At 36.2% G+C, this 27,093-nt stretch overlaps 1 protein-coding gene across 2 annotated transcripts in view; it reads right to left on the minus strand.

The window, feature by feature from the left end:
• CRPPA (CDP-L-ribitol pyrophosphorylase A) overlaps positions 1-27,093 on the minus strand; it is a 315,043-nt gene that overhangs the window by 161,335 nt on the left and 126,615 nt on the right. For both annotated transcript variants that reach the window (XM_049894652.1, XM_049894653.1), the window contains exon 9: positions 9,854-9,985. In XM_049894652.1, coding sequence (XP_049750609.1) covers positions 9,854-9,985 — 132 coding nt within the window. The remainder of the gene's footprint in view (positions 1-9,853; positions 9,986-27,093) is intronic.

Consider the following 27,093-nt stretch of genomic DNA (forward strand, 5'->3'; position numbering starts at 1 on the left):
CATACTCAATTCCCCTCCTCAATAAAACATAAAATTTTGAAAATAATAATGCCAATTGTACTAATATGTTTGATATTGAAATGACTCAAGTTAAACTCTTTAAAAACAATTATACAGATAATGTAAAAATAAGTTTCCTTTTCTTTGTTTCTCCACCTTCCTGCTACACCCATCCAGCTGTTACCACCTCTACTCACATGCCGAGAAAATAAATATATGTATATATGTATACGTATATGAAATCTTCTGTGTATCTGTGTGTGTGTTTCACATTTAAACTTTTTCTAGCCCTATATAGGTTACAAATCCCTCAGTTGAGGTGGGAGTGATTAGTAAAAAAAATATAACAGACTAAAATTGCAGCACTTTTGATATTACTGTGGTAGGAAGCATCTAACGTGGCTCCCAATGATCCTTGCCTCCTGTATCCAAGCCCTTGTATAATCCCCTCCCTTGAGTGTAGGTAGAACCTAGTGACTTGCTTCTAATGAACAGAATAGAACAAAGGATGTCACTTGGTGATTATGTTACAAAAGGCTGTGACTTCCTTCTTGCTTGCTCTCTCCTGCTGGCACTCTCTCTTGCCCTTTTGCTTCCTTCCTCTAATGTAAGATGCTCTATAAAGAGGCTCACATAGTAAGGAACAGAAATAGGCATCTGGTCAACAGCTCGTGACGAACTGAGGCCTCAGTGCAACAGCCTATGAGGAAGTGAATCCTACTCATAACCAGGGAAGTGAGTTAGGAAGTGGATCATTTTGAATAGAGCCTTGTGATGACTGCAGCCTTGTATGAAACGCAGATTAGAGGATCCAGCCAAGTCACACCTGGTTTCCTGACCCAAAGAAACTATGAAGTAATAAATGTTGTGGTTTTAAGTTTTGGGGTCATTCGTTATATAACAATAACCAACTAATACATTGTTCAAAAAGAATTAATTCGTTGCAAATTTTCCATGACAATGCTTCCTTAAGTTAGAGTATGCCTCTCCTCAACTCACACGTAAAGCTGCTTCTTTTATTAAAGAAAAAAAAAAAAGAAAGCAGGAAGAGGCCAAAGAGGAGGAATTGAGTAGTAAGTACGTATCTAATATTTCATTTCATTTAAATAGGTCTAAGTATAATGAAGGTCCCTGAGTGGGACAAGTGGTTTGCTGTCGACTAATAACCTAAAGGTTGGCAGTTCGAACCCACTCAGTGGTGCCATGGAAGAAAACCCCAGTGATCTGCTTCTGTAAATATAACAGCCAAGAAAACCCTGTGGAGTAGTTCTGCTCTGTAACACATGGGGTCGTTGTGAGTCAGAGTCGATTTGACGGGTTCGACTTTGGTGTTTTGGAAACACAATGAGGTTATTGCCATTTTCTAATGAGTCAGCTAGGCAGGTGAACCAAACTCCATAAAAATAATTTTGTTTTTCAAACTTACACAATTTTGAAGAGACAATATCTTTTATGATCTTCATATTTTCCCAAAGAATGACTAAGTCTAAACAATAAAAACCAAAACAATGTTGAAAGTGAGAAATATTTAGTCTCAAGCATTTCCACATCAAAAAGGCCTGATTACTCTGAACAGGGTATTATGAGTTTCTGTAAACAGATTTGATGTTGCATGTTTGGTGTGCATGCCATATGATTCAGTGCCATGGAAAGTATTGTGTGTTTAGTAAACAATGCCCTGTTGAGTTCCAAATAATTGCTCATTGCAGGAAGCAGAGTTTCTAAGTCTAACCTCCCTCAAGATTATTTAAAAAAAAAAAAATCTGTGCTCTACTACTTGATAGCATACGCCCATTTATTTTCCAACTGATCATGCACACATGAGCAATGACTCATATGTCTAGAGGGCACAGAGCAAACAAGGCTCATCGGAGATGGAAAGATTGGTGCCAGTTTTATCCTACTCATTCAGATCTTTTGGCACAAAGGTATTCTAGAATAATTGGACCTGTTCATATATTTGTAATGCTTCATTAGGAGTTCACTTGAGGTAATTACAAGGAGATTCACAGTCAACAAAGTTTACTGGATATCCTTTAAAGTATACACAAAAATTTTAAAACCCAAACAATAGAAAAGGATGATTACATTGATCTCATCAATTAGAGAGACGTGGTTATACTTGGGATGCACAGTTTTATCTAATTTAATGCTGTTACCAAATATATATATATACACATATATATATGTATATATATATATACGTGTGTGTCTCTTGTCATTCCATAACCTATTTTGGAGATCTATACAATGATTCTCATAAATCTTTTACAAATAATTATTAAAAAATAAAAATTACTAAACTGTTTTGGTAATTTTCTTCCTTCTTTATACACCTTCCAGAGATGTAGGTGGAGGAACAGAAGAAAAAGTGGCATTCAGGAGCAGGACCGGGTAATCGTACTCCGTTATGTTCTCCAGGGCTTGGTTTTTTCAGCTCTGTCCATTGTGCAATCCTTTCCACTGGCCACATTTTGTGAAAATACTCACTAAGCCAAACTTCATGAGAACTGGTGGTAAGTGCACTGGTGTTATTAGGATTGGTGTCACCCGGTCCAGTAACTCATGGTGTCACCCCCCCCATGGACCTCCTCCCATACCAGACCATACAGAATCCTTAGTAATGTGTTCTTGTACTGTTACTGGTAAATCATAATTCCCGTATATCACACCTTCTTTTCCTTTAATTACTACATCATCTCAAAAAAGTTACTGATATAAAATAAAAAAAAAAACCAAACCCAGTGCCGTCGAGTCAATTCCGACTCATAGCAACCCTATAGGACAGAGCAGAACTGCCCCATAGGGTTTCCAAGGAGCGCCTGGTGGATTCCAACTGCCGACCTTTTGGTTAGCAGCTGTAGCTTAACCACTGAGTCAGAACTAACTCGTGACAGCCGGTTACTGATACAGATTCACAAATATTAATTATCACGATATTGTAGCTAAAATATCAGAAAATCTGACAAAATCTGTGATTATAAAAACACTGGCAGCAATGAAAACAACAGTGCGGGCTTATAGCATGTACAGATGGAACCACATAACTTGAAGTGTCACTGTAACGGGGTAATAGCGACAGCTCCAACTGGAGCACATTAGATGGTTCAAAAAGTAAATTAGCATAGAGTTTTAGCCTCATAGGTACATTGATACATGTAAGCTGGACTTACACACATTTTTTTCTTTGTTATAGCTAAAAAAAAAAAAAAGATAGGAATATTTTTATAGACAGTCATTTTGGTGTCACCCCCTCTGACAGTGTCACCTGGGATGGTCCACACCCTTCCCCATGCACCTCTCTATTGGCACCACTGATGCAGCGGTTCAGCGCTAGGCTGCTAACCAAAAGGTCGGCAGTTTGAACCCACCAGCCATTTTGTGAGAGAAAGATGTGACAGTTGGCTTCCCAAAAGATTACAACCTTGGAAACCCTATGAGGCAATTCTACTCTGTCCTACGGGGTCACTATTAGTCAGAGTCGACAGCAATGAGTTTAAGCCAGACTTTGCTCCTCAGGGTCATATTTCCCACTATATCAAAACCACTGGAAGAATGGCTCAGTGAAAAAGAAATAAGAGGAAAACATGGTAGAATAAAAACTGGACACACTCCCTGCCACATTGGTACAGGTATCATTCTCCTTGGTTTTATCCTGATGACTCCTAATTCCCCAGCTGTTGTTTTACACTAAGGTGTCTGAAAAATGAACACCCGCTCTGAACTATAATGCCTTCCTTTTTCAATGAAATAGAGGATATTAGTAAAGGCAAAATTTGTGGTCCCACATGAAGAGGAAAGGAAAAAACCTCAGTTCTGGGGTTTCTGTGTGTCAAAGCGTGAGGGATGCTCAATGACATCACCAGACGCAGTGTGTGCCTTCTCTGTCCGTCTGCTCCCTCCCACACAGGCTGGAATAGAGAGTTTTGAATTGCATATTTTACAAATAGAGAATGTAGTGTCTAGAAAACTTTTTTTTTTTTACTTGTTCAACGTCATATAGCTAGGTCTTCAATTCAGAGGGGAGTAAAAACTAATCAGTGGAAGGAATAATTTAAGTTTTACAGGAAATGGTTTAATCTTGAAACTCTGAGCTTCAACCTCTAAAGCCCTGGGTATGTCAAATACACAGAAAACTGCTACAACAGCTAAAGGCCACCTAAAGGAAAAAAAAAGATCTTCTGTCTCCTATCAGGAGGCTGGGAGAAGCTGCTTCTTCAAGGCTTCCTACAAATTCTCAGACCCACTGAGTCTCCAGATGTACTTACAAAAAATTAAAGATTCTCTTCTTCCAATAATGATCAATTTGAAGGCACCTGATAGAGCATAAGTCAAAGTACTTGCTTTGAATATAAAAATAGTTTTGAACACTGAAGAAGATATTTGATTAGGTCTTATCTTTTCAAATGAAACTAACATCCCTATTCCAGACTATATGTATCCCAAAATACAAGGATATATAAAAATTCACCAAAGGTGTTCAAAGCCTGTGTTGAATATTGCTCTCAGTTATCTTCTGTTCACCAATTTTGCTACTTCTGATCACTCTCCACTCTGGTTTTGCATCCCTGATGCTTTCCTACCCTCTACCGAAAACTTCTGAATCTTAAAGTTTGGAGAGCTATATAACAACTTATTTTAAAGATGTATGTCTTTGGCTTTTAAAATATTTTAAATCTCTTAGGGTTGCCTGTAAAATACCTAGGTAAAAACCTAAGTCTAAGATAAATTTTAATAAGGGAACAGCAGAAAGGAACTCATTTGCCGGACAGAGACAGAGACAGAGTTAGAAACGAATGAAGAAGGGGCAATAAATTGAAAGTATGAGATCTCTGGAAAAAATTATATATGAGTGTCATCAGATAAATGTTAAGTTTTTATATGCTTTATAATTTTATTATCATAAAAGTTCACATGTAAATTTTTATTTAAAAATGTATATTTGCAAATATTTATATTAAAAACAAAATCACCTTAAAAATATTTTAGATGCCAACAAAATTAAGAAGGGAAAGTCTAAATTATTGGCTTGAATGATTAATGTTGTAAATATTGTCTTTGTAAGTTCACTGGTACATCATTAGATACAGATTTTCAGATAATTAGAACATGCTCCTGTTATGAATTGGATTGTGTCCCCCCAAAATATGTGTCAATTTGGCTAGGCCATGATTCCCAATATTGTGTGGCTGTCCTCTATTTTGTGACCTGATGTAATTATCCTATGTGTTGTAAATTCTAACCTCTATGATGGAAACTCTATGGGGCAGTTCTACTCTGTCCTATAGGGTCGCTATGAGTCGGAATCAACTCGAGGGCACTGGGTTGGGTTATGATGGAAATGAGGCAGGATTAGAAGCAGTTATATTAATGAGGCAGGATATAATCTAACAGGCTAGATTGTATCTTGAGTGAATCTCTTTCGAGACATAAAAAGAGAGAAGCCAGCAGAAAGACAGATGGACCTCATTTCCACTAAGCAAAAAGGGCCAGGAGCAGAGTGCATTTTTGGACCTGGGCTTCCTGTGCTGAGAAGCTCCTAGACCAGGGGAAGATTAATGACAAGGACCTTCCACCAAAGCCAACAGAGAGGTAAGCCTTCCCCTGGAGCTGGCACCCTAAATTTGGACTTATAGCCTCCTAAACTGTGAGAGAATATATTTCTGTTTGTTAAAGTAATCCACTTGTGGTATTTCTGTTACAGCAGCACTGGATAACTAAGATACTCTGCAAACATATGATTTTATGTCATGGCTTTAGTGATGACTTGCAGAGAAAAGTTGGATTAACAATGGTGAATGAAGAACTATACTTTATACACAAAAGTATTTAAAATAATACTTGAAAAGGGATCCAGGTCCTATACATGTATTAAACTATAAAATCTGGATTTTGTTATTCCTAGCTATGGATATTTTGGTGGCCTGTTGGTGTATTTGTTAAGAGCTCATCTGCTAACGAAAAGATCAGTGACTGGTCTACCAGTCGCTCCTCGGAAACCCTATGGGGCAGTTCTACTCTGTCCTATAGGGTGACTGTGAGTCAGAATTGACTAGATGGCAATAGGTTTGGTTTTTGGTTTATGGATATTTTAGAAAGAGGATTAGGACCTGATTCGAATTCATTCAGTGAACTGTGTGAATGTAAACATTATTCATGCCTCACCTCTGGTCTTTTCTAAATTTCAAATCTTTCCTAATTCACATATAATGTGAGAAACTGAGGTTTGGATGATAGTCACAAAACCTCATATTATATCTAAATGGCCAAGCTAGTATCATGCTCCAGGAGTCCAGCTTAAGCTATCCACAAATAGATCATCTTAAATGATTAATTTCTTCTTTGAAGTCATTAGGCTACTTTAAAATCAGTTTTGGGAAAAAAGAAAAAGAATCAGTGCTTTCCCATGTTACAGCTAAAGAACCAAGCACATTTGCAAGTTATATCTCTGTGATCTGAAAAAAAAAAAAAAATGCATGCATATAGGGCATAATTGGAGTTCAGCAAAGCATTTGGCAATCTCTCCTGATATTGTTACAGAAAATATGGAGAACCTAGACTGAAAAATAATGCAGTTAGATGCATTTGTCATTGACTGAATTATCACAGAATAAATAATTGATATTATAGAATATTTATTGATATTAGAGAAGTGAATCTGTCCCCAGTCACTTTGAAATCAATTTTCTCAAGGTGCATGCAAAATGTAGGCAACATTTAATTTGCAAATATCTAACTTATATGAAGCTGGAAATTAAGGTGAATACTTTCATGTCATATTCTGGATCCAAAAAGATAGCTAAGACTGAAACAGTAGAATAAAGCTGCAAGTTTAAATTCACCAAGCACATTGGAAAGTCCTACACATATCTAAAATAACTCCACACAAACACAAGTAAACTCTTGCCAGCATAATGTGTTAACTATTTTTTTTTAAAGGCTTAAGTAATTGTTTAACTATAAACCTCACATAACTCAACACTATGAAGGTGAGGCCAAAAACATCAAAAAGCATCTACCTTAATAGAATGTCATATTTAAGGAAGGTCTTCTTCAAGCCAGAAAGACAACACATCTAGCACAAATACTGAAGTCAGTTCAATATATGCTCCTTTCCAAGGAGGGGCTGTAAAAACACCGGAAATCTATCCAGAGGAGAAATACTTGATAGCATGCCATATGAAGAATGGTTAAAAAAATAAAAAGGCTTCACTGATTAGAGACTTAAAGTGATTCTCACTAAGGAAAACATACTACTGGCTATCACAGAGAGGGATTAAGCTTAAGAAACAAAGTCCAATGTACAAATGCTACAAAAAGCCATACCATGCAGCACTACAGAAAGCACAAACCAACACTCTTCACTGGTCAGTCTTTCCCACTAGGCACCTTCTCCATCTGTTTCATCCTCAGTGCTGAGAGAAAGCCTGGCCACATAGGCCATTAATATTAGAGAAAGTGCTTTAACTAAATGGAGAAATCATATCTGAAGTACAAATAGACTGCCTCTAGAGGGTAGTGATTTCTTTACATAGGGTATATTAGGAATGTTTCCCAAAGCGTCTGCTAGCGAACATTAGGCTCATGAGTTGTCCCCTGGTTAAAGGATTACAAGAACAAATGGAAAATGGCATACCCCTTGTTCCTAATTTGGAGATGGGAGGTGCTCAGTAGCGTGTCAAGAATTTGTAAGAAGCCCTTAATTAAAGAAATCTGTTGGGAAATAGAAGTCTGTTTGCGAAACACTGATGTTCCTCAAACTTTTTAACCATAGTTCTTTTTTAAATGACATATCTAATGAACATGCTAGGATCCTTCGGTAACTGCTCATTAGATAGAATTAACCATTGGACCCCAGTGCTAGGCTAGTTAAGTCTCAACACACTATCTTTGAGGGGAAAAGTAAGCCCTCTATGTTATACATTTTCATGTATTTGAACATCTTCACTAATATATTTTTTAAAAAATAGGCAAAGTACATCTATGTAAACCATCATTTGCTTCCTAAAATGATGAGAGACATCTCTGAAAGACCTTGCAGGCTCACCTCCTCAGAGCTTTGGTAGGAGCAGAGAGCAGGTTTAAAAAGTTGGAGTTAGCTAAAAATAAGAACATCTGGGTACCATCCAGTGAGCCCCAAAGACTTCTAGAAAGGTCACGTTTCTAATCAGGGAGTTTTCACAGATACAGTCACATAAATATTAACTGTAGCTCACCCCATAAATATGTAGCAAATTCTGAGACATACTTACAGTAAAAAAAATTATTCATTGTTTACCTGAAATTCAAATTTAACAGCATCCCGTATGTCCCCTGGAAGCACTATTCTCTACAGAAACATAAGCTATGATACATGCAGACATCTGCCTGACCCAGCTCGTGGGACATGGAGTTCCAGGAACGAGTGTGCTCTTCCACTTCGCTGCTTGTGAGACTTTCCTCAATAAGCTCTACTTTATATCTGTACAGTCTTGTGCCACTAGTGTGCATCTATGACTCCTTTGCATAGCACAAGAAGCATAGTTTTGTTTTTTTCCCACCATGAGAGTCTGGAGTACAACCAAAATGGGCAAAACTTACTGAAGATAAATGGTTTCTGCACTAGGATGTTAGCCTGAATTCTTATTATCACTTTGCCAGTTACCAGTCCTTAGGCACGTATTTTTATCTCTTTAAGCCTTAGTTGTGCTGAATTCAACAGCCTCTAAGCACTAATGTTTTATAATCCCATGATACTAGGTAAACTGAAATTTACCTTATTCTTGATGACTAACCTGAGGTCATGCAAGCATATTTTGGAAGCAGAGGAAATAACCTCAAAATTAAGGAAAACCAAGGGACTAGCTACAAAATGGTCCTTACATATAATTAAAATTCATTTGCTTTAAGTGAAATATCGTTACTCTCAGGCTAAACACGCAACTTACGTATTTCATAAACAATAGCTGTGATTCATCACCCACATATAACTTTAAATACCTGCATTCTCTGAACAGTCAGCACCAAATCACTTTTATTCCAGACATTAAAAAAGTGGTTGACTGTTTAACTTGCTTGGCTCCTGTGTGATACCGCTATAAAACTATAGAGCTGTCGGCAAACCTGATGAAAGCTCTCTATGCTCAGAGGCCAAACTTGTCTTCTCTGGCAGATTCTCCAAATGGTTTGTTTTAAATAGATCTCTCTGTATGAAGAATCTACAATGCTAACTCATTTTGCCTCCTGCTTAACTAATTTGCTGCTATTGAAAAAAAATTTTTTTGAAGGTAGTGACAATAACCAGTTTTACTATAGTTAAGTACCATGCCCTTTTGCTATCCGAATGCCAGGCATTGCTCCCAAGTAATCAAATAACCTATGGCAGGAGGGGAGGAAGAGAGAATTGGGGCACCAACACCTTCAATATAACAATTACAAATTATACAACTGAACAACAATGGTAGTCATAGGTTGGAGTTAAAATACAGCACCTTCGGTTAAATTTGAATTTTAAATTCCAAATTTGGGATATACTTACAATAAAAAAAATCTTGTTGTTTATGTGAAATTCAAATTGAACTAGGCGTCTCATATTTTTATTTGCTTTATCTGGGGACCCTATGTGGGCCACAAAATATACCTTGTATGAGGTACCTACCAATATTCATCTTTTTTTCCTAATTAAAACTCTTACTTTCTTCTTTTACTTTTCCCCCAGAGCCAAGAAATTCTACCCATTGCTTGAATAAATGAATAACTTTCCAGACAAAATTTTCCTTATCATTAATACTCCTTTACTGTTGAAAAAAATCAGGCTCCCACCATTAAGATCGTATTCTACAGAATATAAAATCTGAAAAAAACATTTACCTACCTGTGGGTAATATATGAGGAGGCCATATAATAAAATATTTCTTTTTTTCACTTCCTTTGCAAATTCCCTAATCTGCAATAGGTTTTCCATTTTCTCACCAAAAGGTACTGAATTATAATCAAGGAAGTTCACCTGCAAAATAATATAAATGGCAAGAGTTAGAATGCCATTCTCATCAATTTTCCTTTGAAAAAATAATACTAAAGGAGCTCATAACACATACAATTTTAATATTACAATTATTCTTTATTACCTTGTGTTAACTTTTAGTTAACCGTTTCAGGTCACAATATTTAATACAGAAATGAGTCTTCTCCCATAAATACAGATGTAGTAAACACTCATTTAACAGAGAATGTTGAAAAATAATACCTTATTATGTTCTTTTGGTAACTTGTGGGAATGAGGTCTTTGCTCCGCCCATCACATTGCATTTTGCTTTTCCAGGGAAAAGCATTTACATAAGATGAGTTTTTAAAGAGAGTTATATGATGACATATATTGCATACTAATTTGGGAGATACTCAATAACATTTCTTGGAACTTTCTATCGTATATGACTAATTGAAGACACACACATATAGGTACTTCCTCCTGAAATCTAAGATAACAATTAAAACATTTTTTCCTTAGTATGCTCAATCCAAAAAAAAAAAAAGGATAGACAAAAGAAGAAAAAACAAAAAAATTTTGGGTGACAAAAAGCAGAAAGAAAAGGTTTTAGGCTTTTCCATCTGCTAAGCAGCCAAAGGAAAGACTATAGGACCCTGTGACCTTGGCTTCAACTTCTCCTAGGTTTTTTTCCCTGGAAACGTTAAAAAAGATGAAATTTCAGCTGTTTACCAGAAAACATTGCTTATAGTAAAAATAACTCCTGATTGGTGAACTACAACCAGTCCGGAAGAACTGTGAATGAACTATAAATCCTGGCCCTTTCTTCAAAGCAGTTTAATTCCTAACTGGGTGCTCCCCTAGATGGGACATGGACGCTAAGTACTCATGAGTTATTATACGAGTAGGTTGTTTTTACAGCTTGAGCTTTTTTAAAGGATGGCTTGCACACTACCTCATATGTTCTCCTTCCCTCAGCCCTAAGCTGTGATGGGGGCAGAGAGAAGGTACACAAAAAAGGCCCTCTAGTGATGTGAACTCACCCAGTGAAGAGACAGCTGTCTGTGCTGCCTTGCTTCCTGCACAGCACCCCTTCACAAAGATGGACAAATTACTGCCATGAAGGCCCATTTGAGTCATGAGTTTTAAAAAATCTAGCTGAATCTAAAACCGTTGGTAGTGGGCTTACAGATGCCAACAAAAAGCAGATTAATTCCCTAATGAAAATTTCAGATATTGGTGCTGTGGTATGACACTAAAACTAGGGGACTGGCTGGAGACCTTCTCCTAAATCCCTGCTATAAGATGACTATATACCCCCACACCTGCTGGACTGGGGAACAGCACTGCCCTTTGCAATTAAAAGCCTTTAACTTTTTAAACTGTGTAATCACCGGTGTTACTCAGGTAGTATGGGTCACAATTCTCATCATGGTTTATATGGAGTGCCCTGGAGTTCTGCAATGCACAATTCTGGCAGCCTTATTGCAGGCCTAGGTAGATATAGACAGAGATCAATAGACATTTCTTGTTTAACATAAGCTTTCCTAACCAACTGAGTTCTGCAAAATCTTATACTAAAAATAAGGGGGGTGAACTTTGTGGTAAAAACCAGCACAAGGGGCAGATTGTGTCAGATCTCTCCAATTTGCAATTAAAACCTCCAAAGATAGATAAAATGCACAAAAACTACAGAGTGGAAATGCAGGTAACACTTTAATTGAAGAAGAAATGATGGAGGGGAGATCATTCTCTAGATAGCAGACACTTTTTTTGGTAATGGGAAAGGCAATGCCAAATTAGGGTAAAGTATGCACAATTTGACGGAAGTAAATGATGACACTAAGAAGTACACAGGTGTCTCAGTTATCTAGCGCTGCTATAAAGGAAATACCACAATAGGATGGCTTTAACAAACAGAAGTTTATGTCTCACAGTCTACTAAGCTAGAAGTCCAAATTCAGGGTATCAGCTCCAGAGGAAGGCTTTCTCTGTCAGCTCTGGAGGAAGGTTCTTGTCATCAATCTTCCCCTGGACTAGGAGATTCTCCATGCAAGAACCCCGGGTTCGAAGGACAAGCTGTGCTCCCAGCACTGCTTTTTTGGTTGTATGAGGTCCCCACTCTCTGCTTACTTCTCTTTCCTTTCATCTCTTGTAAGATAAAAAGTGGTGCAGGACACACTCCAGGGATACTCCCTTTATATTGGATCAGGGATGTGACCTGAGTAAGATTGTTACAATCCCACTCCAATCCTCTTAAACATAAAATTTAAATCATAAAATGGAAGACAACCACATAATACTGGGAATCATGGCCTAACCAAGTTGATGCGTATTTTGGGGGGAACACAATTCAATCCATTACACAAGAATAAGAGACTTTTGGGTAAATGCTATAACATATACTATCCTGCAACAACATATGCATAAGGTTACACAGGTAGATATGTATGCATATATGTGTATAGGAAGAAATATGTGTGTATGTATGTGTGCATGTACATCTGTAGGCATATGCATATACATGTTTGTGAGTGCTGCCTATATATTCATATATGTAATAAACCACATAGGAGCATACTTCCTAGACATAACCAAACACATCATGGGAATAATTTACAGAATTTGAAGGCTTAGGACCATAGTCTCATGGACAACTTGGTCAACTGACATAATATAGTTCATAGATTTTATGTTCTGCAACCTAGTTTGGTGAGTAGCATCTGGGGTCTTAAAGCTTCCTAGTGGCCATCTAAGATACAAGTATTGGTCTCTACTTATCTGGAGCAAAAGAAGGAAACCAAAGATACAAAGCAGAACCAATCTATAGGACTAATAACCCACACGAACAACAGCCTCATCTATCCCAACATAAGAAGAACTAGATGGTGCCAGGTACCACTACCAACCATTCTGACCAGAGGCTCAATAGATTGTCCTGGATAGGATGGGAGAAAAAAGTAGAACAAAACTCAAATTCTTAAAAAATGGCCAGATTGGACTGGTAGAGACTAGCCAAACCAAAACCAAACCCACTGCCGTCAAGTCGATTCCGACTCATAGTGACCCTATAGGACAGAATAGAACTGCCTGATAGAGTTTCTAAGGAATGCCTGGTGGATTTGAACTGCCGACCTTTTGGTTAGCAGCTGTAGCACTTAACCACTAGGCCACCAGGGTTTCCGGTACAGCCTAGAAGAACACCTAAATTACAGTAAAAATGATTTCCCATTTAGCATGCCATTTCTAGTACAGGTAGTCCGCCACTTACGATGGGGTTCTGTTCTACTGACTCCTTATTAAGTCAGTTCTGACATAAGTCGAATAAACCTTTTTTTTTTTTTTTTTTAGTTTACATTACTATTGCCTTTTATTATCAGTATCTTTATAAATCCAATCTTTACTTGTCTTTGGGTTTTGGCATGAGCGTGATAACATCAGCAAATTACACACTGCAACATTGTAGGCAGCACATATTACTAAGGGTAAAATGTTTAAAAAAAAAACAGATGGTGGTAACTATCCTCAAACTATCGCCCTGAGATACCCTTTAAACTTGGAACAGAAACCACACCCAGAGGTCACTTTTCAGCTAAATAACTGATTGGCTTATAAAATAAACAATATCACCCATGAGTACTGTGTTCCTTTAAAAAATCATCTATATGACACCAAGCAGTCATCTTTTACCTTAAAGCAAAAATGAGAAGGTAAGGGCAGGGGATGGGGAAGCTAGATTAATGGAAACAGAACAACCAGAATGGAAATGAGAATATTGATACTTTGTGAAATATTATAACCAAGGGTCACTGAACAATATGTAAAGAAATTGTTAATGGGAACCCAATTTTTTGTGTAAACTTTCACTAAAAACACAGGAGCTGGGCACCTCTGTGGGAAGTCAGCACTGGGTACAGTTGGTCTTTTTTAGTTTTTGCTGAAGAGTGCCATAAAGGTTTTTGCTTCCAGTGAAGCAGTCACATTGACGGTTTTTTGCTTTTTTTTTTTTTTCTTTACTTCTGAAGACTGCTACTTCTGTTCCTGTTTTTTTGTCTGTTCTTATAGGAAACGTGGCATATAAGCTGATGCCACTTCCACATTTTATGGATAAAATTCCCTTATTTACAATCACATAGGAGCTAATTTGTCTTGCAGAAACACATATTGTAGCAAAACCATCTATGTGGGACTAAAGGACACAGTACACAGAACATAGTTTCCTAGCGTTCTCATCGAGTCACAGGATATCTAAACAGAGACTGGGAGATTTTCACTACAGCTATAGATCTGTAAAATACAATGCATCCTAGTTCCTTGGAAATAAAAAATAATAATAATGGCATTAAAAAAAATAATACATCAACGCTGTTCACCACAGACTCTAAGAACTACATTAAGGAAATCACGCATAAAAGTGATTTCTAGGCAAGCTATGTATTCATAAGTTAAAGATTGCTTTGTTTCTCCATAATATGCTATCCCAGCAAACCAAGACATACTTAAGTTATAGGAAAACTTTTAAGAAATGAAATAGCAGTATACACGAGAAATATTATAGGTTCTTTTCCTAAGGTACTTGCTATCTACTAAGCAGTGCGTGGAAACCCTGGTGGCGTAGTGGTTAGGTGCTACAACTACTAACCAAAAGGTCAGTGGTTCAGATCTGCCAGGCGCTCCTTAGAAACTCTATGGGGCAGTTGTACTCTGCCCTATAGGGTCACTATGTGTCGGAATCAACTCGACGGCACTGGGGTTCTGGTTTAAGCATTGCGCAAGTTGATATAACTCCTAGAGAAACAGAGATAGGGATCCTTCCTTATGAAACATACAATCATGTTGACGAAATTCAAGCTTAAAGAAGTAGGATGCATCTCAAAGTTCTGTTTCACCAGATGTGAAGGCCTAATGACATGAAAAAGAGAAGACAATCTCTGGCAAATGTTCCTCCTAATACCAGGAACTTAAGCACATCATTTACATACTGCTACTAAATTTGAACTTTTAAAATACACCAATCACTTATGAGTTCCAGGAAAAAATCCAGTGTGTACAAGAACACATTAAATTTTAATTAAAAAAAAAAAAAATAGGGCAGGTTTGTACAGCCAGAACAGGGTATTGCAAAATGATCATGATAACTCAGGAGGGATGCAAATGTATTTGCTTGAATAAAACAAACTTACAGCCTGGACAACCTTGCATTGATTGAAATGTTGCAAAAATTTTTATCAGGCTTGAATTCTGCAGATTTGTTTGTAGCTACACCAGTAGTATCCTTTGATATATTTTTGCTACATGGAAATTATTGTAAAAATTATTTCCCATTTGGCATGCCATTCCTAATACAGGCAGTCTCTGACTTACCATGGGATTCTGTTCCGATGCCTCCATTGTAAGCTGGTTCTGATGTAAGTCAAATACATCTTTTTTTTTTTCCAGTTTTCATTATCAATATCTTTATAAATTCAATCTTTATTTGTCTTTGGGACAATGATAACATCAGCAAATTAAGTGCTGCAACATTGTACATAGTAAATATTACTAAGGATAAGATGTATTGGAAAAAAAGGACAGTGGTAAGTGTGGTTCCTCGTAACTGGAATACATCATAAATCGGGGACAACCTATAGTAATTCCTCATGCACACATACAAAAGATAAGGATATCATCTTACCCACAAAAAAAAAAAAAAACTGCTTTTAATAAAAGGTAGCAAATTTACTTCTACGACCTAATTACACATTTAGCATGTGGGTACCTTCATGTCTTTGTGGGTGCGCAAGGTTCCTGGCACTCAGGGATTGGAAAAGCTTTCTCTGAGCCTCATGTGTCTTCTACATTCAGTTCTGTTCTACACATGCTTTATATTTGTCTAGTAACCATTTAATATATCCCTGATCCCAGATGAATTCTCTTTTTTTTTTTTTCAAATGTGATATTTACTTGTCTCTGAGGACAGGTACACTAACTAAAAGACATTAAATATAGGGCACAAAATACTTTAAAACAACAAGAATATTCAAAAACCTCACACTTAACATTTCGATCATCTCATCCCAGAGTCCATATCCATGGGAAGACCTGAAAGCAATTCAGGATTTGCAGCATGAGGGAAAATAGGCTTTTTGTTTATTTGACTAAGAAGAAAGTCAATTGGCAAAGCTAAATTATCTACCCAAATAAGGTATTGCTTAACGCCCACCAAAGTGGAAGGAAAAATGGTCAAAAGGAAAGTGTTACTAATTATCAAATAATTGAGTTCGAAAAAAAGAATTGGTAGATACCCAGAGGTTCTCTGAATCTAACATAATAATAATAAGTAGATACTGTAAAATACTCACATATGTGTATAGAAAAGCAAATTATATGAAATTGCTCAACAGCTTCAAAATATCACTTTCCACAAGAAATACAAGGGAAATCTAATAACCTAAGAAACTGGCCAAAACTAATAGTTTAAGGACCAAAAAACTTTAGAAAAAATTTCATCTCACTTAAACTATTTAAGAATTATATGGATTCTATTAATGAAAATGAATTTAATGAATGATACTTTTTTAAAAAGCTTCTGAAATTGAACCACTTTACTGTAGAACAAGTTTGAGTCAATGTCATCATGAAAGTCAACACATAATTCTCATGAATACAGACTAAGTTATAAGCTATCATGGAAACTCAGAGCAAATGTTAACAACTCATTTACAAAACTTCTCCAAACAAAATACCAGCCAAAAAAGTAGGTTGAGAAATGAGAACATACTGGAATTGACTTAAAAAATTTAGAAATAAAATAAATAGCATTTTGCATTAAAACATTAACCATACAAAAGATTTACATAAATAATGTTTCTAAAGATTAAAATAATTCAAAAGTAAATGAGTCTCATAATATCAATACAAATGTCATATTTGTATACTGTATACATTTTATTTCAGGTCATTATTTAAAAGACCAAATCCACCAAACCCCACAGCCATTGAGTGGATTCCGACTCACAGCAACCCTACAGGACAGAGTAGAACTGCTCTAAAGGGTTTTCAGGGCTACAAACTTTACCGAAGCAGAATGCCACCTCCTTCTCCAGTGGAGCAGCTGGGGAGTTTGAGCCAACAAACTTTGGGTTCACCTCTGTGTGCTTTAACCACTGCACCACCAGAGCTCCTTTAAAAGATCAAATAAGTAACAAAACCAGAACTTTGTATTTTAAACTTTCAATAGAAAAACCTAAGATTCCTTTAAAAGAATGTAAAAACAAATAATAAAAAAATGAACATTTCCTTAGATTATTTCTTAAGGTAGTGTCACCTATAAGAACATAATTTTGCCCCTGTTGTATTATAGACCCATTATCTTAAGGATAATGTACACCTACAATTAATTAACATGTACCATCTGAAACAAATTTAGAATCAGAAGTTGAAAGTATCCTCAATGATTAATATAAAGCATGGGTTTGATGAGTTAACACTACTTAAAATATATGACTCTACCCTCCCTTCATTTTTTTTTTTTCCTTTGAGAAAAGCTGTCAGAGAATATAAATCACCAAAACAGTAAGGTACAAAAACACAGGTATGTGATTCTTCAGAACCTCAGTGGGTTTGCTATATCATCTTTATATATTTTAGTGACTTGTCAAAATTTCATTTTACATAATAAAATGTATTACTGCTTAAGTAGCTGACCATAATTAATTTATGGTTGTCCTCAGGACATCTAGATTAGTATTACATGATACTTTTTAAAAATAAGTAAGCACTGAATATTGTTGGTGCTTACTTCCCAAATACAGAGGGCTTATGCATTTCAGACAACCATACAAAAGCTGTTATAAAAATAATCAATTCTGTTGAAATGTTCTTGTGTTTAAAGGGAATTTTTTAAAATATACTTTAATGACTTACAAAATCCAAAGTAACTAAGGGAAAACTTTTCAGAAGATGAGGTATTTGGAACATATAGACAAAATAAAAAGGATTCAAAGACATGACCAAGATGACTGAAATGTAGGTGCATACCGTATATAAGTCACTTCAGAATAGCTTTTAAAGGTTAATCTTGGGCCTTCTCTTAGGTATGACAAAAAATGTAAATTTTGAAGTAACTAATACCTATTTAATAATCTCAGGGATTAATGATCATCTTATAACATGTAATAACCTCAGGTTTCTTTTACCCTAGGAAATTTATAATCTAATAAGCAAAAGCAATATAGATACAAAATTAATACACAAATGTTTTCCAAATTAATAATATTAAACATATAATTATATAAACAGATACAGAAAAAAAAAAACTGTGTAGTTTAAGGGAATGTTGAAAACAATGATCTTAGAGAAAAAAACAGTACTAAGTAATTCCAGTTAGAGTGCTGTCAGTAACAACAACAACAAAAAAGATTATTGGTGTTTTGCTTTGTTGAGCTATTTTTGAACAAAATAAAGTGCTAATTTAACACCATTTCTAAGAGAAACTTTTTTTTTTCCCCACCACGAAGCTACATCATGTAACACCAGAGACCCAGTAAAATGGATGGCCAAATAAAATACAATCTAGTACCGCACTGTCTAACAGGGTAGCCGCCAGCTATATGTATGTGGCTATTTAAATTTAAATTCAGATTTATTAAAATTAAATAAAAATTTAGTTCCTCTGTCACAGTAGCCATGGTTTACTAATAGTTACCACATGAAAAAGCAGAGAGAAAGAACATTTCAACTTTGTAGAAAGTTCTAACGGAAGCACGAGCCTGGGACACAAAACAGCTTATGCGGTATTATCGCTAGTCACACATCTCATCGGTTTTTACTGGTCACTAACTGTTTTTGTGTCTGGACAGGAAAGGAATTTTCATTAATGCCTAAAAGTTACTATTTAAAATCCAGCTGAGATAAATCAGATCTGCAATAGGCAAAAATATAGGGTATGAGTTGTCCAGACTATAGACTTTTTCATAATTACATATAAAACACATTGCTGAAAATGCGGATGAACACTGATGCATGAAAACAAAACACATTCAAAACTGAGATAGGTCCAGCTTCTGTTTATGGCAAAGATGGAGGAACAGGGACCAGATTTACCTTTCTGCCTGAATTGACTTGAAAAACAAAAGGACAAAATATAGGAAACCATGGTTTTAAAGACATTAGACATCAGGCAATGAAGGGCAATAATCCCTGAGAGATGGGAATCCAATGAGGTGAGCCCTACGTTTGCCCTATCTTACTGCTTTGGAACAGATTCCAGGCCATAGTTCAGGGGGAAACCCATGCTTTATCTCCCTGAGTTGAGAGATGGGGCTGACAGTTTGAGGAGACCAAGGCTAGTGTTCACAGGGCAGAGTACCAGAGAGGAAAGAGCAGCACAGAGAAAGAACTCAAGATCTTCACAGTGTTGTTCAGTCCGTGCATGTGAGAAAACTACCTGAGGGTGGTAAAGAACCACTCAATGGGATTAGGGGGAGGAGAATCTGGTACAAACACACACAGGATTGGACTAGTGCCAGTAGCCAGCTTCATAATTTTCAGGCATTAGGTAGAGTATTAAGAAGAGTCTTGCCTCAGTTGTGGAGAGTAATTAGCCTCTTTCTAAACACTACACTAAATCTACCTAAAAATCATAAATCAAGGCCTGAAAGGATCAAACTGTTTCTAATATGTCAAAAAGGGAGATAAAACTGAAACATGAAAATTATGCAGTTAATACAAAAGAAGGCAGAAAAATAGAGAAAATGGAACAAAGAATAGATAGGGCAAATAGAAATTAAAGAGCAAAATGACAGCCTCAAACTGTCACATATAATGTAAATGGTCTAAACACCCCAGTTGAGTCAGAGATTGTCAGATTAGCTAACAAATCAAGGCCGACCTATAAACTAGGGACTGTCTCCCTCCCAGAAACCCACTTCAAATATAGACACAAATAGGTTGAAAGTAAAAGAATGAAAAAGATATACCCATGCTAGCAGCAATGAAATTTAAGATGAGATGCCTTCCCAGAGTGTAAAGGATGTAAGAATAAAATCATTAATCTTCATTAATGTGTTTGTGAATTTCATACTAAGTTTAGGTGTTTGCTCTTTTTAAGTAAATATATTCCAAAAAGTATATGACAACAAAGATTTATGCCCTTTATCAGCCCTAATATTTCTCTCCTTTGCTTCAACTTTATTCAGTTTATATGACTTACAAACATGAGAAATTGCACCTGCTCTTTTTGTTTTTTACTCCTGTTTATAAAATAAGAGAAAAATGCAAAAAAAATAAATTTAACTGTGCCATGAAGACCAAGATGGAAAACTTACAACATTAAGTGATTGACTTATCAGTCAGTTACATGCTAAGGCCAACTCTTAGCCTGCCAGCTAGACCCAAGTCCAAATTTCACATAAAAAATGTGATTGAGAGTATAGTCAATGTATACTGTATAAAAATGTAGTTAGCTCAAAAGGTGAACAATTGATTCCTGTAATTCTAATAACAACTGAAGTTCTGACAGCCTACTTTATAATTTTTAGTGGTAGATTAGATGCCAGAAAGAACTCGGATAAAATTTCAAATGAAGAAAACACATCTTCTCCACCCTTTCTTATTCTTTCCTACCTGCTTTTTTGGCTTCCTAAAATCCGAGTATCCTGTACCTCCTTTCTAATTAAATTCTTCATATCACAGAAGCCAATGCTTCCACTCTAAAATTCCTTCTGCCCCAATTCAAATGCTATGTTCAGAGTTTTGCTAACTACTAAGAATTGAAACAATTATACAATTTCCATGACTTTAGCTCAGAGTTTCACTGATAGAAAGACTCTAGATATTCTCCAAAATATTTCACATCCTTTTTTTCACTCTCACATTAGAAAGTATACTAAGAGTAAAATGGAAAGCGCATAAGTATATGTAGAATTCTAAGGTATTGGAAACAATTAATTCATTAACATTAACTTGTATCTGCCGGATATTTTATCCCAGCATTTCTGAGGATAAATTTTAACTTACTGTAAATATATCATTGATTAGGTTATATATACACATTTTTTTAATTCGTGTCCATGCTTGTCTACATACTTAAAATGGTAGAATAAGTAACCCATCACTCATAGCACATGTGTGCTAAGCTCAGTTAATGGTCAGTCAGAGTTAAAGAACATCTGTTTGGCACATGCTTTCACCATGGTGTAAGAGTAAGTTGACCAATAACAAATGAATAAGTAGAATATTACGTTCTATTGCTATATCATAATCTTAGCATTTATTGTGAGTTTAAAGGTAAGTTTTATTTGATTTTATATTTTATGACAAGAGCATAGGCAGTTATCAGATACTATTATTACTTGTATTTTGTAAGAAAATATCTCTAAGCACATTCAAATTTCTGGATTCATCTACTTGAAGATGATAGGTACATTGTAAGAAAAAGCTCTTCTTCAATTATTAATATTATAAATATGTAATAGATCAATTTACTGTATAATCCAAATAAAATACAGAAATAAACTAGAAAAAACACTCCACTACCCTCCATAATCCTTGTTTTCAAACTTTTGTATATATCAAAATAACCTAATATTTGTTAATAATTAAATATATAAGAAAATGCTGCATATATAAGCAAAAAAAAAAGTTCATAAATGCAATTTTATTGGCTTAATAGAGTAGCGTTCTCTTTAGAATTTATTCTGGAGACATATATATATATATAACATTTTTTATATATATAGACATATATATGTCTATTTATATATAAAATGTTTGAATAAAAAAAATATGTGTATATATATAAAATGTTTGAATAGCACCCCTAAATTTTATTTATAAGAGAAAAATACAGCTTCACTTAGACTGAAGAACACTTCAAAGGCCAATGCTATTTTTTAGGATAAATACAGAAACTAATTTAAAATAAGACATAAGCATTCATTTCACACAATAAAATATGCTTCCTAACACGAAGCGTAAACATATTCTTCGTAATAAAGTAAAAACAGACTTCCTAAATTAGATCATTATGATCATGAAATAAAAAACATGATTTTTTTCCTAAAAAGGAAAATAAAATATTTAAAAATTGAGCTACACTTAAAAGAGGATAGAACAAAATTAAGTTAGTAAAATTCATAAAGTTTAAATTTATACACAATAAATAACAGCCTAAAAGGTAGAACTAGCAGTGCTATTCTCCTTGATAGAATGCAGCTATTAGTTGAGATGAAATCTCTCTTTCCTTAGAGACAGCCTTTTTTACTGCTGCAAGTCATCAGACAGCATCTAGCAGTGGTGAACAGCACTGGAACAGAATGGGCTAGGAGACAACATGACTAGCAACAAGGCAAGTTCAAAGTAAAAAAACATTTCCAAATGCCTACACACAGTAAGATGGAAAAGGGGAACGTAGTATCAGCACAAAACTATAAGGGAAGGATTCCAATAGGAAGTGTTGTCACTCAAATTTTAAGGGTAGATAGAGTCATGCAAGCAAACAATAGAAAAATGGTGTTTCAGGTAAGGAAACTCAGCAGAGTAAACCCAGAAACATTATGTAATATGGTACATATGGGGCACTACAAGAAGGTCAGTATTACTAAAGGGCAAACTGCTCAGTGAGGAAATAAGGAAGATGGGATGATAGAATTAAACAAGAGCCAGACGATAGACTGGCTTTACCAGCTTTGTCCAATGGGAGATGAGAACCCTCTGAAAAGTTTTAATAGGAGACTGTTGTTATTAGGTGCTGTCAAGTTGGTTCCAACTCATAGCGACCCTATGCACAACAGAACAAAGCACTGCCGTCCCTGTGCTATCCTTATGCTATCCTTAAACAATCGTTATGCCTGAGCTCATTGCTGTAGCCACTGTGTCAATCCACCTCTTTGAGGGTCTTCCTCTTTTCCACTGACCCTGTACTTTGCCAAGCATGATGTCCTTCTCCAGGGACTGATCTCTCCTGACACCATGTCCAAAGTATGGAAGATGCAGTCTTGCCATCCTTGCTTCTAAGGAGCATGCCGGTTGCACTTCTTCAAAGACAGATTTGTTTGTTCTTTTGGCAGTCCATGGTACATTCAATATTCTTCGTCAACACCACAATTTAAAGGTGTCAATTCTTCTTTTGTCTTCCTTATTCACTGTCCAGCTTTCACATGCATATGATGCAATTGAAAATACCAGGGCTGGGGTCAAGGGCACCTTAGTCTTCAAGGTGACATCTTTGCTTTTCAACACTTTAAAGAGGTCCTCTGCAGCAGATTTACCCAATGCAATGTGTCATTTGATTTCTTGACTGCTGCTTCCATGGCTGCTGATTGTGGACCTAAGTCAAATGAAATCCTTGACAACTTCAATCTTTTCTCTGTTTATCAGGATGTTGCTTAGTCCAGTTGTGAGGATTCTGGTTTTCTTTATGTTGAGGTGCAATCCATACTGAAGGCTGTGGTCTTTGATCTTCATCAGTAAGCGCTTCAAGTCCTCTTCACTTCCAGCAAGCGAGGTTGTAGGTTGTTAATGAGTCTTCCTCCAATCCAATGCCCCATTCTTCTTCATATAGTCCAGCTTCTCAGGTTATTTTCTCAGCATGCTGATTGAATAGGTATGGTGAAATGATACAACTCTGATGCACACTTTTCCTGACTTTGAACCACTCAGTATCCCCTTGTTCTGTCTGAACAACTGCCTCTTGATCTATGTACAGGTTTCTCATGAGCACAATTAAGTGTTCTGGAATTCTCATTCTTTGGAGTGTTATCCATAATTTGTTATGATCCACACAGTTGAATGCCTTTGCATAGTCAATAAAACACAGGTAAACATCCTTCTGGTATTTTCTATTTTCAGTCAGTATCCATCTGACATCAGCAAAGATATCCCTGGTTCCACGTCCTCTTCTGAAACCAGCCTGAATTTCTGGCAGTTCCCTGTCGATAAACTGCTGCAGCCATTTTTGAGTGATCTTCAGCAAAATTTTGCTTGCGTGTGATATTAATGATATTGTTATATAATTTCCACATTTGGTTGAATCACCTTCCTTGGGAATAGGTATAAATATGGGTCTTTTCCAGTCAGTTGGCCAGGAAGCTGCCTTCCATATTTCTTGGCATAGGTGAATGAGCACCTCCAGTGCTGCATCCATTTGTTGAAACATCTCAATTGATATTCCATCAATTCCTGGAGCCTTGTTTTTCGTCAATGCCTTCAGAGCAGCTTGGATTTCTTCCTTCAGTACTATCGGTTCCCGATCTTATGCTACCTCTTGAGATGGTTGAACATCGACTAATTCTTTTTGGTATAATGACTCTGTGTATTCCTTCCATCTTCTTTTGATGCTTCCTGCATTGTTTAATATTTTCCTCATTGAATCCTTCACTATTGCAACTCAAGGCTTGAATTTTTTCCTCAGTTCTTTCAGCTTGGTAAACGCCGAGCGTGATCTTCCCTTTTGGTTTTCTATTTCTTTCCTGTCTTTTCAATGACCTCTTGCTTTCTTCATGGATGATGTCCTTGATATCATTCCACAACGAGTCTGGTCTTCGGTCACTAGTGTTCAATGCATCAAATCTATTCTTGAGATGGTCTCTAAATTCAGGTGGGATATACTCAAGGTCATATTTTGGCTCTCGTGGACTTGCTCTTATTTTCTTCAGTTCCAGCTTGAACTTGCATATGAGCAATTGATGGTCTGTTCCACAGTTGGCCCCTGGCCTTGTTCTGACTGATGATATTGTGCTTTTCCAACATCTCTTTCCACAGATGTAGTCAATTTGATTCCTGTGTGTTCCATCTGGTGAGGTCCATGTGTATAGTCGCCATTTACGTTGACGAGAGAGTAGTTTGATCAAAACTGAAGAAAGGAGAGCAGTTGGGAGGGACAGTTCTTGGAGGAAAGAAGATGAGTTCAAATTTTTAGAGGCATGCAACAGGATATTTCTATCGAAACACAGAGGCATGATGAAGACTAGAGACAAAAACATAGGAAACAGCACATGGTTACACTTTAAATCAAAAGACTTCATTACCCAGAGAGTATTAGGTCTATTAAGGAAAGTGCTAACAGACATTTTAGAAAACAGTAGTAAATAACTCTGACAAATAGATCATTTAGGGTAGAAAATCTAAACCAGGGGTCAGCAACCTATGGCCTGTGGGCCAAACCCAGCCCACTACTTGTTTTTGTAAATAAAGTTTTATTGGAACACAACCACACTCATTCTTTTATGTATTGTCAGTGGCTGCTTTTGTGCCACATCATCAGCAGAGGTGAGTAGTTACAACAAACACCATATGGCCCCAAGAGCCTAAAATATTTGCTATCTATCTAAAGCTTTACAGAAAAAGTTTGCCAACCCCTATTCTAAAGAAATTATCTCAGGCAAAGAAAGTGGCCTGAGCTATCTCTTGTGAAATGAGAACTTTTTACTAAATAAGTTTTAAGATCCTCTAACAATCTAGGTTTCTATAACTCGGAAAGGGCAAGTGTTAACAATACTCATGAACGTTATGTGGTAAAGTTAAATCAGCACCAAGCTTACTCTTGAACTGGGAATAATAACATCTATAATCAACTCTCAGATTGCTCTGAGGATTAAATGGGATCATTTATGAAAAAGGAAAAGAATGGTGACTCATTACTTCAAGCATTCAATAAGTGTCTGTTATTACTAACATTAACATAATTATATTAATAATATGCATTACCAGACATCTTTTTTTTTTTTTTAAAGGGGTGTTACTTCCGAGAATTATAAACGTAGTGGGAGTTCTATCTCTGTCAAATTGGAAGAGCAAGACACACCAGCTGAGCTACCCAAGACATACCATCACAAGTGGATTATTCTTGTTTGAATAGAAAACTCAGAACTAAGTCATTACCTTAAACACTTCAAAGAAGTTACAAAAATAGGAATGTGTTGTCCTCACTTCATTGATTCTAGAAGTGGACATAATACTCAGAGTAACTATAGGAGACAGACAGGTGGCTTTAACCAGTGCTGTCATTGTCAGACAAGAGTTGTCCAGTGTTGATGACACTGGGGCTACCTTGGCAGCACTTGCTGCATTCCACCTTAGCGGGAATCAATAAATCAAGTATCCCAGGATTTAAGTGTAAGCTTCAAAATCCTATAAAATAAAACCCCTGGTGCCTGGAAAACTGAAACACTCTATTCCTTTCAAAAGTATCACACAAAACTTGTTGCAAACAGGGCTCAAGCCAAAGCATGTTTAGATCAAGAAGCTTTTTGTGCTGATTCCATTGTCTCTCATACTTTCAATAAAAGAGCAGTTCAGGTTTTCTAGAGAACAGCGAAACTAATCTATTTTTACGTGGCTATAGATTCTTACCCTAAGGGAACAACGCATAGGCCTAATGATATTTTTACCATCTTCCTGTCTGGTAATGATTCAACTTATGGAAAAGGTGTTATTCCTCCCCTCTCCCCCCAGGTGTATGAAGTGTTACTACAGAAAAGATTTCATAAAAAAACATGATCCATAAAACAGACTTAGCAAAAGCATTGTAATATGAAAGACAGTTGTTGTTTTGGGTTTTTTTTTTTTTTTAAGTTTGCCTATACCTGGAATTCTATTAAAATTCAAATATTAAAGGGGATTTGGAGGAGTATAACTTGCATTTCCAAGTAGGCTTTAGGTTAAAAGCTTCTGTACACACACACATACAAGCAACACATATACAAATGAAGAGAAAAGCTTTTGAATATGAGTGAAATCTTTCTAGTTATTCTCTGCCAACAAATTCGGGGTAATCACCTGCCCACTCAACCCTTAGAAACAAGCAAACTAAAAAAATCCTCCTCTGATGTTCCTTCATTCACCATCCTATAGGGTTGCTATGAGTCAGAATCGACTCGATGGCAGCATGTTTAGTTTTTTGGTTTTAATGTTCTTTATCTTATTATCATTCACCTAGTTTCATGGGACATAAAAGTGAAGATTGTATTTTCCCTCATTCAATCAAGCACCAATTCTTAGAGCTTCTATCTCTTAACTATGCCTTGATTCTAGCCATCTATTCTCATTCACATTAAAACTACCCTAGTCCTAGCCACCAATATCATTTCTTGGACTACTGAAATGGCCCCCTAACTAAAACTAATACATGGAGGAGTCTGTCTGCTCAC

This window comes from Elephas maximus, chromosome 8, assembly GCF_024166365.1.
Source record: "Elephas maximus indicus isolate mEleMax1 chromosome 8, mEleMax1 primary haplotype, whole genome shotgun sequence".
In the NCBI taxonomy this organism is placed as follows: Eukaryota; Metazoa; Chordata; class Mammalia; order Proboscidea; family Elephantidae; genus Elephas; species Elephas maximus.